At 41.5% G+C, this 19,039-nt stretch overlaps 1 protein-coding gene across 1 annotated transcript in view; it reads left to right on the top strand.

The window, feature by feature from the left end:
• nrxn2b (neurexin 2b) overlaps positions 1 to 19,039 on the top strand; it is a 325,182-nt gene that overhangs the window by 15,626 nt on the left and 290,517 nt on the right. Inside the window, exon 2 of the mRNA XM_043245174.1 lies at positions 16,275 to 17,477. Within this exon, the coding sequence (XP_043101109.1) occupies positions 16,766 to 17,477 (712 nt within the window). The 5' untranslated portion in view covers positions 16,275 to 16,765. The remainder of the gene's footprint in view (positions 1 to 16,274; positions 17,478 to 19,039) is intronic.

Here is a 19,039-nt window from a genome sequence, read left to right as displayed (position 1 = left end):
CAGGAAGATGATCTCCTCTGATCTCCTCTGATCCCTGTGATCTGTTCTTCCTCTGGATCACACACATTTGTCTGATTTCGAGGGTCAGAATCCACTCTTTAGTGGGTTAGCAGGTTGATTCCCGGTGTTGGTCCAGGTTCTGCTGTAGATGAGCCGCTCCAGACTGAACGATGCTGAATGACGAGACTTCAGCAGCAGACCTGTCTCACTCCACAGCCTCCGTCTGTCTGTCTCTGTGCTTTTGAAGTTATATTCATACAACAAAAATAATAACAGTCTGCATTAGACCACAGGTTACCATGGGAACAGAGACAGCAGAGAGTTTTGTTCATATGTTACTGTTAACACACACACACACACACACTCACACACACTTTAAAAGGCAGCCAATTACAGTCATTCTGTGTTGTTTGGGTCTCTTTGCACCATGTGTTTCACTGAAAGCCTCACACTTCAAATTTTTTTTGAAGCACTCAAGCTTTTTTTTTTTTTTTTTTTTTAGTTTACCAAAGATGTTGGGAGTTACTATTCCTATTTTACAGACAAACTAACTGAAAAAGACCATTTTACATACACTGTGTGTGTGTGTGTGTGTGTGTGTGTGTGTGTGTGTGTGTGTGTGTGTTTGATCACATATGGTGTTGTCCGTCTAGATCTCACAGTTAGTGTTTCCTAAACGGACATCTGTTGGCTTAAGGCTAAATAAAAATGACCTGTGATTTAACCAGCAATTCTTCACATTTTAAATAATTACATCTGTTTTCGTCTCATTCTTTAACAGAATGTTTAAAATACATTACATTTAGTACAAGCAGAGTAATGTGCTTTGTACTGCGGTAGAGAGAATTGTTTGATTTAATTAAATGGTTTGCTAGAAGTGTGTGTGTCTGTGTCTGTGTGTGTCTGTGTGTGTCTGTGTGTGTGTGTGTGTGTCTGTGTGTGTCTGTGTGTGTGTGTGTGTGTGTGTGTGTGTGTGTGTGTGTGTGTCTGTGTGTGTGTCTGTGTGTGTCTGTGTGTGTCTGTGTGTGTGTGTCTGTGTGTGTGTGTCTGTGCGTGTCTGTGCGTGTGTGTGTGTCTGTGTGTGTCTGTGTGTGTGTCTGTGTGTGTGTGTGTCTGTGTGTGTGTGTGTGTGTGTGTGTGTGTGTGTGTGTGTGTGTGTGTGTGTGTCTGTCTGTGTGTGTGTGTGTGTCTGTGTGTGTCTGTGTGTGTGTGTGTGTGTGTGTGTGTGTGTGTGTGTGTCTGTGCGTGTGTGTGTGTCTGTGCGTGTGTGTGTGTCTGTGCGTGTGTGTGTGTCTGTGCGTGTGTGTGTGTGTGTGTGTGTGTGTGTGTCTGTCTGTCTGTCTGTGTGTGTGTGTGTGTGTGTGTGTGTGTGTGTGTGTGTGTGTGTGTGTGTGTGTGTGTGTGTCTGGGTATACAGTAAATTGTCTATGTACAGCAAGCACTTTTTTTAAATTAGTAAGTAGTAGACCAAAGATCAAAGTAAAGGGACTTAATGATAATATGATCAAATAAAAAAATAACCAAATACATTGAAGGGAGTGACTGAGACACACACACACACACAAAGATGCTTGTGTGATCTCTGTGGAGTTTGTTTCCTTTGTTGCCAGTAGGAGAGTACACAGGAAGTGTAAAGAGAAGTGAGTGAGTAGTATAATGACACAGGTTTTTCAAGGAGAAGGTGACTTATGAGGACATTACCTTATGTCCCCCCTTTTTAAAAAAGCTTATAAATCATACAGAGTGAGGCGTAACTTTTCACAAAAATTAATGTGTGTGTGTGTGTGTGTGTGTGTGTATGCGAGTGTGAGTGTACTGTTTTGCTACGTTAGACCAAATGTCCGTACAATGGGAAAAATAAAAAGCATTTAAAATAATAATACACTCTTAAATGATGTATCTGTTTACCTGAAGGTTTGAGAAATGCAGAAAGGTTGTAAGGGGTAGGTTTAGATTAGAGCTATCTAAAATTTAAATTTTAAATATGTATTTATTATTTTAAAATTTTTAAATCCCTGGTTTTATTGATTTATAATTTTTGTTATAGTTATTTTTATTTTCTTTTATCTAAAGCAATGTTCTTGTATGAAATGAGCTATATCAATAAGGCCTTGGCTCTCTGCACTAAGTGTAACTATGATGATGATGATGATGATGATGATGATGTCACACACGTTGTGGAGTTAGTGTAAACAGTCCCTGCTGACAAGGCGTATAAATAAACTTGCCTTGCCCAGTCGAGATGAAACTTTCTGCCTCGTTTGCAGCGGTGCACTCTTCGTTCTTCCAAAAATTCCTAATTTCATGTGCAAATCAGTAAAATCATATGATGTGGCTTTTGCAAAATGGGATGTGTTTGATTTGTAATTCAATTAGATTTATTTGTGTTTCTGTGTATCTGTGTATGTGTGCAGCAATGAATCAGAACACGAACATGACGTGAACACACTGCATACAACAAAACATCAGAGAGTAGAGCACAGGTCCTAGCGCCAAGCTCAGCATCTCTGCTGACGACACGGCCGTGAGTCTGGGTTCACCACAACCTCAGCTACAAAGCAGTAGGTGAACAAAAGCAGCTGAAGTTGGAGTCTGAACACGAGTGTCCGGTTATTCACTGAGCTTTGCTGCGTCTCGTTCCTCCCTCCGGCGCTCAGAGACCCACGGCCCTCCGGCACACCTGACCTTTCCTTTCATTGGCTGAATGTGAAGTCCAGCTCTCCCTCCGGTTTAATTACGACTCCACAGACTCTGTTCTTTAGTTCAATCTTCCTCCTCCACCTGCATCCCTCACTCGCTCAATTAAAGCATCTGAACACGTGAAAGCAGAGCATCTAATGAAGAACAAAGAGTCGTTCCAGCACAGCACCTGACCTTTGAGTCCTTGAGTGTGTGTGTGTGTGTGTGTGTGTGTGTGTGTGTGTGCGCTCGCGTGTCTTAATCTACAAGATGAAGTAAAATAAACAGAAGAGAAGAAACAGAAGAATACAGACGTCAAACACGTGAACAGAACACAAACACGTGTGGAAATCCTTTTTGTAATTCTGATAAACAGGTTTGACTCCTTCCAGTAATTTCGTCTGTTTATTAGATGTATACTCATAAGATTTATTTGTTTGTGTGTATAATGAAGGTGAAGAAATACTACCACTCATTGTTCCTCAGTTCTGCTAAAGCTGAAGGCTACGATACAGATTACATTTTGTGTTGCTTGCCCACCAAGATGCACTTTTGTGGTTTAAAGGATGGTGCTGTTAAATGTGAGTTACTAGTATGTGAACGCATGAAGGCTCATGATCGGTGGGATTACATTCAGACGTTGACAGCAGAAAGGAACTGAACAGAATGTATATATGAATGTATATACTCTCTCTGTGTGTGTATATGTGTGTGTGTGGGTGTGTGTGTGTGTGTGTACCGCAATAGAGGTGAAGGTGTTTGCTTTGATTGACAGCTGTGGAGGGCGGGATCAGTGACCTCCTGTGAGTGATGTCAGAGTGATTGACAGCTTCAGGCTGGAGGGGCGTCTCTGGTTTTTGTAGACAGGACGTCCTGTTGACCATGAGAACAGATGACTGTAAATGTTTGGCAGGAAAGAGTTACTCCGTTACGCTGACTTTGGTGAAATCATTTCAAATGAGCCTAATTTGCATTCAAAGGAAGATGGTGCTAGAATGATTGACAGCCACTTGATTTAAGTTAGTCAGATCACAGGTGTGGAAAAGTACATTTAAACCAGTGGATGTTTTGTGCTTTTGTTTCAGGCTTTTGTTCTGGATCTTTCAATGAAGTAAAATCCAAACATTGACATTTATTGTCCTTGCAGAGTGGCACATGCTGTTATTCTCTATCAGTCAGACTCTCTCGGCGCTGTCGGCCCAGCAGGACACGTGTCTTCCCATCAAACTCTGATTTTAATACAGGCAGAAGCTCGCTGAAATTACAAACGATTCTCTCTGAATTAATGACAGTCAATCACGGCTGTTCTCTGGCTTTTGTGTGTTCAGGTATTATTCTCCACATGATGCTTTTATTCACAACACAAAACCAAATGGAGAGAAAATGGCTCAATTACGGCCACAGGAGGCTGCAGTATCTCTGAAGGTGAAAAGGCGCTTTTAATAACAGACTCTTAGAGTCTGACCGAGAGTCATGCCAAAAACAGAGCCTGCGTGGAAAATGGAGGCAGAACCGCGGCCATTTCACATCCGCGCGCGTGTGTCTGCGCGTGTGTGTCTGCGCGTGTGTGTCTGCGCGTGTGTGTCTGCGCGTGTGTGTCTGCGCGTGTGTGTCTGCGCGTGTGTGTCTGCGCGTGTGTGTCTGTCAGTGTGTGTGTGTCTGTCAGTGTGTGTGTGTCTGTCAGTGTGTGTGTGTGTGTGTGTGTCTGTCTTTGTGTGTGTGTGCGCGTGTGTCTGTGTGTCTGTCTGTCAGTTTGTGTACGCGTATCTGTGTGTGTGTGTGTGTGTGTGTGTTTGTGTGTCTATCTCTCTGTCAGTGTCTGTAGGTGTGTCTGTCAATGTGTGTGTGTGTGTGTGTGTGTGTGTCTGTCTGTCTGAAAGTGTGAGCGTGTGTGTTTGTGTGATTGTGTTTGTATGATTTCTAAGCATTTTAGAGTGTTGTACATGTCAAATAATTGTCATTAATTTGCAACTACAGGTTTACTAGCTCTCAGAGTAGACTAGGATGGGTTTCTGATAGTCAGCATGTTGTATGTCGGTGACCTATCAAATAAAAATAAAGTGTTACACTGGTATTGCCTACATTAAGGAAAGGAAAGAAAGAACCAGATGAATATAAAAACCAAATGTCCCCACATGGATAGTCATACCAGTATATTTTGTCCTTGTGGGTACATTTTTGGAAACTGGCTTAAAAAACATATCTGTACATTTTTACATCAGTGCACTTTAACCTGTCATGTGTGTTCATTGTGTATAAGCTATAAATGTTTACGCTTGCACTCCTTTTATTTCTTACATATTGCACTGTTCACATTTATTTTTTTACATTTAGTGTATTTGCACTCTGTTTTTCTGTTACATGTATGTGCGTTTATTCTCTTTTGTACTGGGAGAATGTTTTTTTACAATAACAATAAAGACATTCTAATTCTGATTGCAAAAAAAGCGAAGTGTTTGGAGAGTGTAAAAATTCCTGTAGTTTTGTGTGAAGGGCAGGTTTAGGGATAGAAAATACAGGTTAGACAGTAGAAGAAAAAACAACAAAACATTACACCCATGGAATGAACCCAAAAAACCTTCGAGTCGATCCACAAACCCGTGACATGAGCGTCAGACAGACAGGCAGAGAGAGAGACGGCTCTTTCTCAGGTTTCGGATCGGATCTCGCTGCTGATTCAGTCGTTTTGGGTGTTTAATTCAATAATCTGATTTCAGCATCAAAGACTCTGGAGTCCAGCAGTTCTCTGCCTGTTTGTTCGATAAGAGTCTCGCTGTAATCTCTTAACCAAGACGTTTTAATTATTTATACGATTCATCGGCCTCTCCGGCATTGATTGATTGACGCTGAGGCCTCACTGTTTCAAAGCAAAGGAAAAGAGCGTCCGCTTTCCGTCTGTCTGCTATAATGATTTCCGTTAAACGCCGCTTTTTGAGACGCAGGGCATTTGCAGAGAGATCCGTCTGCTGGAACGCATTAAAATTTCAAAAGGAGATGCTGATGAGAATGAAAAGCCCCGCCCGCTCATTAATATGCAGTTGGTCCGATCATTTGCAGTAGTTTGCATGTATTTAAAGATGACTGAGGGCTGAATTGTTAGCAGACTGAATTATTCATTATGAATATGATTATCTGGAGACAGAAGGAAGATCCCAGTTTTCAGAGAAGAAGCTATATCTGACACACAAGTTGTGTGAAGGTTGACCTTTGCCCTCTGAGCTGAGCCGAACCGAGCCAGACAGGAGGAAATGAAAAGAGAGTGAGTACAGCTCAATCAATGAACCACTTTTATTTATATATGTATATTTATATAGGTCAAAGAGTTTGTGTCTCTAGTTCATCTGATGGAACGGATGGAGCATTTCTTTGTTGCTGTGGTTTTGTTGAAAACTATTTTCAGGGACATTTATGGCATCTGATCTTGAATTTGGAGAGAATTCCAAAAGTGGAATCACACCAAACATGAACTCTATGGGTCCTGTCATACACCTGGCGCAGTCCTCACTTTCCCATCCAGCGCCGTGTCTTCTAACCAGAAAATGCATTTGCTCTCGTTTGTGCTCCTATGGCCGTGCTTGTCTAAAAAAGAGCTGTGTTCAGGCGGATAGGTGGCGCGTTACTATTCTGAGGAACTGAAAATAGACTCATGGACCAGCTCAAACCTAGTCTAAAGTCAATGGTTCAGTATTTTTTGTTATTTAAAGAGCATGTTAGTAGAAAATAGAAAAACTATTTGAAAGCCTGCATCCAATGCAGATGACTGAAACATGTAACATGTAATATATAATTTCAGCAAACAGTTTAATCAGTGTATTTAACAAGTCAGTATATTTTATAACATTACGTATTATTCAGCCAACTGGAAACCCTGCTTGGCCAAAGAACTGAATGACGGAGGAGGCAGAGGATCTTGAGAATTCTACCATGCAAATAGAGATCGGCCATGACGCAAGCGCGCTCTTAAAGTGAATGGGAGATGAGACTCTGATTGGTTTATTGCATGTTACACAAAGAAAACACTCATTACTTATTAAGAAAATAGGGACAACCCATTTTGACAATGCACTCGGATGCATGGACCGTTGTCCCATTGTTAAAATATCAAACGTGCATTTGGACACGCCCTGACTGAAATTAATTGAAGATGATATATGAGTATATCGCACGTCCCTAATCTGGTGTGTGAAGGACATTTATTAAACAAAGTTGCAAAAACAGACAGACTTTCAACATTTACACATCAGTGGGATCCATCCACCTCTAGTGAGGGTGTAGGACAGACGCTATCATTCCTAACAACAAAAACTACAACTACAACAGTGCTTTGTGTGTGTGTGTGTGTGTGTGTGTGTGTGTGCTTGTCCAGTGCTCCTGTATTAGCAGTGCTAAAGCTAAATGTGGCAGAGTGAGTACGCTCCTCCCCTGTATTTAGAAGACAGCCTATCAGAGCAGAGTGCTGCGTATATAAAAGCCGCTTGTTGTGCTACCCGGGATGCGTCATCGCTAGCTCCGCCCCTTGGTGTGTGTGGGTTTCCGCATGGAAAAGGTATGGTTTGGTGGCAGTTTGTCTGGTGTTAAATTTTAGTTAGTGTATATCAATTAATTGAATTCACTCTTGTAGCTGGAATAGCTTCTGGTTTGCGGTTTTGCAGTGGTGCGCAGGCTGTCATTGATCCCCGGGTAAGCCCAGTTTGATAAACGGTTTATATAAAACAATTACATCTGTTTAAATCGCATGTTTTTATTTCAGCTGGGTTGAGTCCACTTTCCGTGTGAATTGTCAAACATTATGCTGTGAGCAATCATACAACTTAGGTTATTTTGACGAAGATTTGGGTAGGTATCAGTGTATTTTTATGTATTACACTTGTTAATTTGGTTAACGGATTGTTAAATCTTAGCAGGATATTCCGTGGAGACGCTTCGATTGCAGCCAACAGATTGAGACTGTGCTGCTGTTTTGCTGCTATTTCCTCTGTTCCTGTTTAATGCTGAAACATAAGGCTATGGATATGGAGATGGTCGGTTCATCACTGTGCGCGTTCGGCGAGCGTTGACCGGCTCCCATTCAGTGATCGGCTTCCTGCGACCTACTTAATTTGAGTTTCGTTGTTTAGTTATTGCATGTTTTCATTTGTTCTTTTCTTGTGACTGTTTATTTACATCTTTTGTAATAGTCTCGTGGTTAAGTCTCTTTTGTTCCTTTCATATCTTTATTATATTTTATCGCTATATTGTGATTACTGGAACTTTCTCCCAATCCAGTTCTAGTATAATTGCGGTATTTATTGACTGTTTCTTGCATGTGTGTGTTTTAGGCCCTGTATGAGAAGGCTAGCTGTTATGATATCCTGGTGGTGGTATTTGGAGCACGAGGTGTGGACTGCCGTCTGATCACTTACTCCACTGGTGTGTGTGTGTGTGTGTGTGTGTGTGTTTGTGTGCGCGTGTGGTTTAACATTCACTTTACAGCTAGCCTAGTCTGCTTGTATGTTTAGGTCCCTGTTTGACTTGTTGTGGTTCTATTTTTGTTATTTTGGTCGTAAATGTTTGTTTTATTTGGATTTAATAAACAACCATGTTTTTATACTAATGTCCTTGTCTCTGCCCTCCATGGTCACGAACCTGTGTGTCTCAATTTAAACACTTAGTTCCCCTTACTTTAAAGGGGTGGCGTAGTCAGCATTAATTCCTAGGTTTTTGAAAATCGTCCTGTAATCTGAATTAGTTCCTGTGGCCGCGCTACATAAAGCTCCATAGAAAGGCAGTGTTTCACTCTTATTCTGAGGGTCCGGTTCAATGGGAAGTACACACTAGCTCCACGGCTCGAGCGTCTCGGCAGAAAGCGCAGCACAGGCGTTATTTGGCGTGGAAATGAAACAGGAAAGCGGAGCCATTAGAAGGAGACGTGCTGCGTTTGATTGGCTAATCAAAACTACCTCAAATAGGCTTTATTAACAGCAGAAGTAATCAGTGCTGATTGGATAAACATATTTGACTTGAGAGGCAGAGTGTGAGCGAGAAGAGAGGAAAAATATGAGGAAATAAAGTAAAAAGGTGCAGGCTGTGCTCTAGGGTAATGAACGGAGGGACTGAGCTTCATCTGTTTAGCATGAGACGCTAGCGCAGATTTACAGCCGTGATTAGCCACATTCACTCAAGCACATTAAACTTCCGCCCAGTGCGTTACCTCCGAGCGCCATATGGCAGAACTGATTATAGAGCTGGAGAGGCGTCTCACGGCCTGAGGAGAGGACGAACCTCGCCGCGGCTCTGAGGGCCAACATGAGCATCTGAGATGTTTCAGCTTTCATATGCAGCGGAAGCAGATCTGACTGTCTGTCACAAACATCTGTATTCTGAGCCAATCCACCAGATGAAGACAGATGAGGCCTAACAACATGATGCTTCATGAAACACTTGTTACTGATATTGATTGTTGAGTAAATTTTCAGGGCTGTGGAGTGAAACCGTAGCATTTCTCTATAAACTTATAGAATCAGGAACCGCATCTTTTCTTTATACACTGCGTTCCGGGTCATATTTTTTCCCAAGAAAATTTTACCATTCCCAATCTACATAAATCTTACTAAATACTATCAATTTTGTATTTAATCTTGTATAAGTGATATACAGTTGTCCAGGAAGGCTAAGAGTTGTCTTTTCATGGGGATTTAATCATTTTTAACTTTTAGTTTGAGTTAAAACTCTTTCTTGGCTCATTTTAACTGAAAACATGCATAATAATTTAGAACATTTGAAGGAGTTTTTGATTTTCAGCCTTTCTGGACAATTATATATCACTTATATACGATTTAATACAAAATCAATAGTAGTTATTAAGATTGATGTGGTTTGGGATTGTTCAAATTATTCTTGGCCAAAACAATATGACTAGAATTTCAACTTGCATAATAATTGAGAACGCAGTGTAGTCAAGCGGTTGCATTTAGATTGTCACATGAAAAATACTTTTTTTTAATACCAGTTTGAAAATAGTGTCTTCAGTCCTAATGAATCTGTATCAGTCTGCAGAGACATTTCAGACAACCCAGCAAAAAGTGGTCGTATTCCTATGAATCTTCTTCACTTGTCTTTCACAAGCTGCATGCTCACTATTGAGATGCTTCATCACGGGCAAATGAAAGAAGACATTAGAGTTCAGTTTCCTACACTAGAATGGGTAAATCTCCAGCTAATGCAGTGCTTTTTGGGTTTTGTGTCTTATAAAACATCCTGTTGTATCTGTGAGAGAAAGTGCTGCCTGAATGGATCAAACTGAGTCACGAACAGCTTCATACCTTTTGTCAGGAGAGTGACTGATTCATGGATTTGACATCACTAATTCTGATTCTAAAGAGGGAATAGAAAATTACACACTTGAGGAAATGATTCACAAGTTGGTAAACTTCATTTCCATTTATTCGTTAGGGCTTGTGACTAGTGAAGCCCTTGTCTGTATGAAATTGATAAAAATCATTTAACTTGGTGTCTTGTCCTCACAGTTATAGCAGCAGATGAACAGACGCAGGAGGTTAAATGTTTAGCTGAAAGGTGCATGTCTGTCCGAAGGCATCGTGTTCTTCTGATGCTCGCTGTTAGCACAAAGCACATTAATTAGCATGCGTATTAAACACACACCTAAACATGAAATCATTAACTCGAGGTGAAACCTGAGAAACACACGGTAATGTTTTCTCCTGCGTCTATTTTTTTCTGCTGTCAGGATACGAGCAGCACTGAAGCCCTGCGGAGCCGCCGTGATTGAATCTTTCTGACCTGATCTGAGATCAGCGTTTCTAAAGCTCTGTTTGTCCTACAGATCCGACGGCTGGCCTCAGATCAGCACGGGCTGAGGAATGATCCCACCCAGAGTTTGAGAGCAGATAGCGGCTCGTGTCAGCGCTGAAGGTCAGGCCCCTCGTCCCCTGAGTAGTGCCCTAGAGCGTCTTATCAGTGCTGTGATGAGAGATACACCGGGGAGCGTCTTATCAGCACAGTGTTGTGTGGAGGCGCTGCAGTGCTACGCCTCTGACCTTCATGCGCTCCTCCATTCCTCTGACAGGAAGTGATGCGTGGCACTGGCGCTCAGGGTTTATAGCAGCGGGAGCACATGCTGAACCCGAGTCAGTGACCAAACATGAGCACGCTTTAGATGAGTCAATACATTCAATGCAAATCATTTTCTCTCATTGTTATAGAGGCAATTAATATGGAATTATGACTAAAACTCGGTGTGTGTCATGTCAGCCTTGGGTGTTTCAGTCCTGTTGCATTATGGGCATCAGTTCATTATCCTGTGTCAGAATCTAATAAAGGCCCTTTGATTTTCTGTGAATATTGACCATTGAACAATTAATGCACTAGTTATAAACTGTTTAATTACTGAATCTTAAAAAAAGATCAGAGCAGAAAGTCTTAAACACATAAAGTCTTGTGTTTTTTGTCTTGTTTTTCAAGTACATTTAAACATACTTAAATCAGGATACATTTACTTGAAATCCAAAATGAGGCTGTGAAGTCTTGTTTTCTTGGAAACTCAGCAAATTAATTAGTTTATGTTTAAGCGGAAACTTGAGACCAGATAAAGTTGGTTTTTGAGAAATTTAACAACATGAAGTGAATTTATGATTAAAAAGGTTAAATGTCTGTCTATGGGCTCAGAGAAAAACAAGACTGCAACTTATGTAGTTTTTGCTATTTCTTCTGACATCTTCACTGGAACCCAAGACAAGAGCAGGGAATATTGATACAGGGAAGGTTATTGAAATATTCTAGTTAAGATATTTGTAAAATAATACAAAACATAAAAAGGGATTGATTGGAAGTTGTTGTTTTTTTTACTTTGAGATGTTACTAATGCACCTTTGCTGTTACCCTGACACATGCACATTTACTCATTATTTATTGTGTTCCCTATCATTTATTCCATGAAATTAATTCATTTAATTGGTCGTAAAAAATGAAAAAATCTTAAAGTCTTAATTTACCTTCATAAAAGTTCATAAAACATAAAACTTTACCTCTGGAAACCCTGAATAAAGTGTCATTTTCTGCAGTCCTGCAGATTTCCTTCATCACTGCAGTTTATTGTGGTTTTCCTGTACTTCCTGTTTAACTCTAGGACAAATATACAAACAGTGTTACTTTAAGATCATTTTTAGACCGTAATACTTGTAGCTACTTCAATTGTAGTCAATTTGTTATCTGGGAGAAGGAGGTTAGCGGGGAAAAAAATCTTGTAAATGTAAAAATTATCCATGAAAAAGGAATGGTTCATTGAACATGCTTTATTATTTGAGACAAATCTGGGCATGTGATCACACTCTATGGGGTAAGTTGTCTGATATAGACAGCAGTCTCATAGCTCATCTAGTGCAGCGCGTCTGTCTAAATGTCACTCAAGAGTTTTGAGCTCCAGAAGGATCCGAGGAAGAGAACAGACACTCCCAGGCCCTGTGTGACTGCAGCTCCCAGAATGCAGTCTGTCAGTGTGTTCAGAGTGACAGCTGTCAGTGTTTGTGATGAAGTCACACCAGCGTCTCTCTCACTGAAGCTGTATTATCACTTCAGCTCTACTCTCTACACACAAATACTGCTAAATAGCACAAAAAGTGGTTCACTGAATCACTGGCTTGTAGAACCATAAGAGGAACTCTGTTCTCCTCCTCAGATCTCAGATGTGTTACAACACTCCCATATGTTTGCTTTAAATGGGACTTTAGTACAATGACAAAAGCTGTTATGAACCACTTTCATGCATTTCTGATGTCAAAAAGTCTTGTGGGGGAGACCCGAATATTTCTTTATGGGTGGCCTTGGGGACAAAAAGTTGAGAACCATGTTATCTTCAAGAGTATACATTTTAATGTTGTTTTCAATTCTTTCCTCAGCTGAACTAAGAGAATAAGAGTGAGTTAAAGAATATTTAAACAACTAAAGAACACCTCAAACAGCCGTTGTGTTGATATGATGCTGAATATATAAGTATGTCCAAGTTCATCAACATTACACACAATGTATATAGCAATAAACAATGTCCGTTTAACAATATAAATGTGCTACTAAAGGGTTGCTTTGCATACAAAATGTATTCTCGTATCTTCATAACATTCTGACGGAACCACTGATGGCAGATAGACTGTTTTGAAGATGTCTTTTATACTTTTCTGAACCTCGACAGTGTCATTTATTTGGCAGTTGTGTTGAGTATGAACAAAGCTTTTACGGGTTTGCAATGATGTGCTTAATGGAAAAATTTTAATTCTGGGGTGGAGTAACCTTTTAATGTAAGAACAGAGAGAGTTTATCTGTGAACAGCCCTTACCTCTGACATATTGATCTGATTGACTGACTGATGATCAGTATTGGGAAACTAAGGGTGTTCACACCAGGAAAGTCTGCTAGTTCACTTGTTTTAGTCCGGACCAAATACAAGATTTGTGAACCAGAAATTATAAACAAAAGCACACGTGTGCTAAGGTCCTCCATTCATGGGACAGAAATGTTCAAGCAGGAAAAAACAGGATGTTTGAAAACAGCTTAATCGTGGAGAGTATTATTTTACAGATTTCTGCTATCACCTACTAGCACAATATGAATCCGGCAATAAAGAAATCAAAGTGAAACTTATCAAAAACAGCGCGTATTAAAAAGGCTTTCAGACACTTTCCCGTAAGGAAAATCCAACTACAGGAGCCTTTTATGGTCAGATTATATTCCGTACCAGAGTTGGTTTGGAAACGGAGCGAGTCCACCTCTTCAGCTGGGTCTCGCTTCCTTTGTTTGTGCACTAGAGAGTGATTGCTGTGTTCACACCTGCCCTAAAGATCCGCCCCAAAGGGGGAAACGAACTTTCAATCCAACCAAACAAGACAGGTGTGAATACACCCTAACTGTACGTTGACAGTGTGTCACTTTTAATTTACTTATCTGCCACGATAATGTCTTAAAAATGACCTTCATTTGAGAGCTTCACTCTCTATATTTAATTTTATTACGATACGATTACTTCAATTAATTTGAGAATTGATTGGCAGTTTGTATGCTTAAGCTTGTTAGAGTCATGTGTCATATTGGTCCCATTCTTCAGCTCTCATTTATATTTCCAGTCTCATCCTTTTTCCATAAATCTCTCATCCAGTCAGTTGGTCTGAGAGCCGGCGTCCGAATTAGAGACGGTCCAGACCTGAGTCCAGCTGCTCTAATAAGGTGTGGATTTGAGAGTCTTGGTGTGTGGGAACCAAATTGCTTTTTGACACTTTAGTTAAGTTGGCAATACAGACTCATTTACTGCAGACGGTTTGAGTTGAATTGCCCTTCGCTGACGGTCTGTGTGTTCGTTCTCTTTCACAGACTCGCATTGAAACCACTTCATGGAGCACTGGGGAAAATCGGGCATTTTTAATGTCAGAACAGTAGATTTCAATGGTTCCGTTTGAATCTGATTCTTGTTCAGAACTGTTCTGGAAGACTGTCTCCGTTTAAGTGGACTGCAGCAGTTAACTTCATCAATCATTCATCTGAAATCCCCAAAATCCGAATGTGATGAAGCTCATAAACTGTGTCAAATGTCGTTGTGTTAATCTGGATCAGGTAATTTTCTGTTTTAGCTCCTTGGAACGCTCAGGGTTTTTTGGCTGCTTTCTGGAGGTGTGTTGCTCAGTTCTTTGTATAGCTACATATACTGTGACTATACAGCACTATACAGACAAGCTGAACGGGCTGGAAATGATGAGAAATCAGATGGAGAGTTCAGCTCTAACACATGCAGCACGTGTAACACCAAGATCTCTGGGGAGTTTAGTCGGTGTAAATGAATGTCAGTTTTAACTGTGTGAACATCGTGCCAGGCGCCTGTTCTAGAAGGTTTTATTTTTAATGAGCCGATATTTTAATGAAGCTAATGAAGTGACATGATGATGTTACAGCTGTCTGACAGAGGAATGACTTCAGAGGGCATCAGTGACCGACACACAGCTGGGAATCAAACACAAACAGTCATGCTATATACTGACATTTTCAGATATTTATATTGCCAAAGCATCTGTTTAATCAAAGTAATCTAAAAAGAAAATAGAAGTAAAACTACATAAAAGATACAAAAAAAAGGAAAAATGCAGCACAGCAGGGTTATAGGTCAGAGGTCAGCACAGCACTATGACCTCTGTCTAGCAGTGCTTCCTGTGGAAGAGGAAGTGCACACATGCACCTGATGGCAGAGTCCAGAAAGCCCAGCCGGTCACAGAAAAACACTGAACCAGAGCAGCCAAGCAGAAAATGACCCGATAGATCGTGTTTAGGTTTCACACGCTCACACAGACTTACCCAAGCGCAAAAGCAAACATTAACACTCGTCCTAGTGCTGCCGACATGGCATTCAACAAGCACGTCATACACACACACACACACACACACACACACTCTCAGTGGTGTGACCTACGGGGCACGTGGATGTTGAATAAGTGCTTTGCTGTTTCTGAAGTGGACATTATATATTCATACGCATGAAGAGGCTCATTATCATCATCTGACAATCACTGACCCTTTAATAAATGGCTCACGTTCAACACGATTCTGTGTTCTCCTGCGAGATTTATTCAGTGTGGTAGCTTATATTAACATTGTTTGCAGCATTTATAATGAATTTTTATACTACAACAACATTTTAGGATCTTTTAGCTGAATTTCATGTCAAACTCTGATCTCTGATATGTCAGGACACAATCTTTCACAAATAATGTCATATACAAGCACTTCTGATTAAAGAAGATTGCCAGTGTATTGTGTCTCTCAATCGATTTTGTGCATCCGATTGGTTAGAAGGGTCCTTAGAGGGTGTGGTTAAAGGGATAGGAGTGATCTAATTCAAGTTAAATGTTTAGCTTTTTTTACAAACTAAGAGGATGACAAGTGGTTAAGGTATGAGGAATAGATCCTCTCTAAAGAAGGGCTGATCTGCTAAGCCGAGAGATCTGGTGGAGGAAGACGAGTGTTTAATTGTGAGCGCTTCATGCGGGCAGTTAAATTCTCTCTTCAGAAATAATGTTCAGGTCTTAGTGAAGGCCGATGGGTCAAGAGCAGCAATCAGCCTTTCCAGACAGCGACTCCATTTTGTTTCAGATGAGATTAGAGCAGCGCTGTAATATAAACATCAGTGTTCTGCACAGATCTTCATTAAGATACATTAGCATAATGAGAGACTATACAGTGTATGGAGTTGAGAATAAATTCATGTCACGGCGCAGAACTGGCTGAGCATTTGTGCAGTCTCTTGTGTTTTGGTTCTTTGAAACAAGGCATTTTAACAGTTTTATGTCAGAGCATTGTGTTCGCTGGTCTCTGAAGGCTGTTTCACACAGGCAAACGGCGGCTTTTCAGACTTTCTGAAGTTGACCGTGTAATTTAGCTTGTAACAGGTCATCCTCAGACAAACAGATCTGAAACAGCATGGGCAGCTCTTTGGATGACCTCACAAATGTCGAATCTCAGTGTCTGCGCAGTTTGTCAGTGACTATCCGTCTCAAACAATAACCCTGTCTGGCTGTAGTTAGTATGCTGCTGTAGCTAATCAAATCTTCTCTTTTGTCTTGTAGGTCTGGAGAATGCCGGAATCAGGAGGCCAGTAAAACATTCCTCATGTAAGATAAGGCTATTTGGAAGAACATGGACAAATGACCCACAAGCAAAGACTCAGCCATGAGCATCACCTGTGGTCAACAGGACTCTAGATAGCTGCATCACGCCACTCAGCATTAGCCTGAAGGAAACCCAAGAACCACAGTGCTTTGAAACCTCAATTGGAAACCTTTCAGAGAAATCTTACATTGATAACCAAGCTGGGGCTGAAAAGCAGGGATTCTCATCTGTCCCTCATCACACCCTGCTTGTGCCCAATGCACCTACCAATGGAGAGACTACGGATAGAGTCTGGATAAAGTGGAGACAGGCCAAGAAAGAGAGAGAAAACGAGTGAACGACTGGCCCGTCTTGGCCTTGTCTGTGATCGCGGTCAAAGAGAAACTCTGAACGCTATCTCAGCTCTGCCGAGAGCAGGTTTCTGAGTTCGTATCATCTGGGTTTTGAAATGCAGTCTGGGTGCTGGTCCTCTCTTTGGCCACTGTGGCCCTTGCTGTTGGCCGGACTCTTTCTGTCAGCAGGGGCCCTGGAGTTTGGCGGGGCCCCGGGGCAATGGGCTCGCTACGCCCGCTGGGAGGCCGGCTCCATAGGGGAGCTTAGCTTTAGCCTGAAGACCAATGTGAGCAAGGCGCTGGTTCTGTATCTTGATGACGGTGGGAACTGTGACTTCCTGGAGCTGCTGATTGGCGACGGACACCTGCAGCTGCGCTTTGCCATCCACTGCGCCGAGCCGGCCGCCCTGCAGATGGAGACCCGGGTCAATGACGACCGCTGGCACATGGTGCTTCTCACCCGCAACTACCGTGAGACCATGCTGATGGTAGACGGTGAGACCAAAGTGGCGGAGGTGCGCTCCAAGCGCAAGGAGATGGCGGTGGTTAGTGACCTGTTTGTAGGGGGCATTCCGCCGGACGTGCGTCTGTCCGCACTCACGTCCAGCACGGTCAAATATGAGCCTCCCTTCATGGGCCTGATCTCCAATCTGAAGGTGGGTGAGATGCCTCCCACTCTTCTCAACAGCAACGGCATTCATAACGATCTGGAGTATCTGTGCGTCAAGCAGAACCCTTGTCTCAATGGAGGGTACTGCACCGTCCAGTTCGGCGAGGTCCACTGTGACTGCTCCCACACTCGCTTCCGAGGAAAATACTGCAAAGAAGGTAAGACGCTTCTTCTGCTTCCTGGTGTTTGCCCAGGTTAGAATGCATCCAGGCTAAATGTTTCAAATGCGGTGCCGTTTGCTTAGCTCTGTGCTTCAATGCATTTCAATCAGTTGTAATTGTTGTACTACAGAACCCTCGACTCTTATAAACTGCAGTGATGCTTTGATTGGACTTTCTCTGTTCCTCTGACACTTCTGGACATTTTGTGTTTGGCCCTTTAGATGTTTCAGACTGTTCTAAAAGAGATGAATCACTGCTTCTTATATTTTGTTCTCCTCTAAAGCAAGTTTCATTCAATTCTCTCCCAATTGCTTGCTGTCTTCAGTTCCAGAAAGCAATCCAGTTTCTCAGGCGAGATCCATTTTACACTCGTCTATACTCATCCGTTACTCTCTCCTCCAGACCCATTTCTTTTACTCTCTTATCCTGTCTTCTTTCTCTCTATCTCTCCTCCTCATCTCACCTTATCTGTGCTTTGCCTATTATCTCAGCCAGTTATTTATTTTTCATTTTTCACACTGTCTTTTTTTGGTTACACTTCTGAGTTATGGCTCCTTCAATATTTTAATTTTTTCCCACATTTAAGACCTATATCACAATGAGCAAAACTGTAGTTAGCAGAATATGCTACACAAATGTAATTGTGTATTAATGTGCATAAGGTATATGTAGCTAAACAGGCCTGATATGTATTTATAGAAAAGGGACCATAAAATGTAAAATTTTTTTGTATGCAGTCCTGCTGTGATGATGCTATCTCACAGATACTTGCATCTGTTTACTGTAATGACACACACAATGCTGTTGAGCTCTTCTGATGCTGTGTATCATCCTGTTGTGTGTTTTCTGATAGTTGTTCATGAGTCCCTTCTCTCTCCTGAGCTGTTAAAGTGCCCACTGCTCTAAAGAAAATCCTGCAGCTTGGTTTTTCTGGCATCTTCTGCACATTTGAACCCTACCCAGCAGTACTGTGTGATGTTGAGATACAGCTCTCACATGAGGGCGACTGAGAGATTCAAACACAAAGCTGCGAACATTGACCAATGCTCATGAAGTACAGCGTTGTTTTTTGTCTTGTGAGAAATATGTAAAAAGCTCATGTAGTTTCTAAAGAGCTTTATCAATCATTTTTATTTATAGAAATAATTTACAAAAATAATTCAAATAATCCTATCTCTTTTATCTGTATAAATTCTCAAAGTGGGTTATAAACTTAACCAAAGGGGCATGGATTGCAAACTTTGCACTCAACGGTGTGTGTGTGTGTGTGTGTGTGTGTGTGTGTGTGTGTGTGTGTGTGTGTGTTGTGTGTGTGGGTGTGGGACACCTGTGTTGCTTCTGTTAGGCCACTCAAAGTCTTCACTGGTCTTAAAATAAGACAAACATAGATTGTGTTTTCCATTTGTCTTTTCTGTTTTTGGGATGCGAGTTGGAGGTCATGGAGAGTTTGATACCGCTTGGCTCTCAGCTTAACTCAGAGCAGAATACCAATGCAGCACCGCTGTGACCGCAGGAAACATTTGTCCTTTTGAGAAAAAGGATATTGAGATGCGTTTCCT

This window comes from Puntigrus tetrazona, chromosome 7, assembly GCF_018831695.1.
Source record: "Puntigrus tetrazona isolate hp1 chromosome 7, ASM1883169v1, whole genome shotgun sequence".
In the NCBI taxonomy this organism is placed as follows: domain Eukaryota; kingdom Metazoa; phylum Chordata; class Actinopteri; order Cypriniformes; family Cyprinidae; genus Puntigrus; species Puntigrus tetrazona.
Note: the sequence above shows the minus strand (reverse complement) of the source record. Positions and strands in the feature narration are given on the sequence as shown.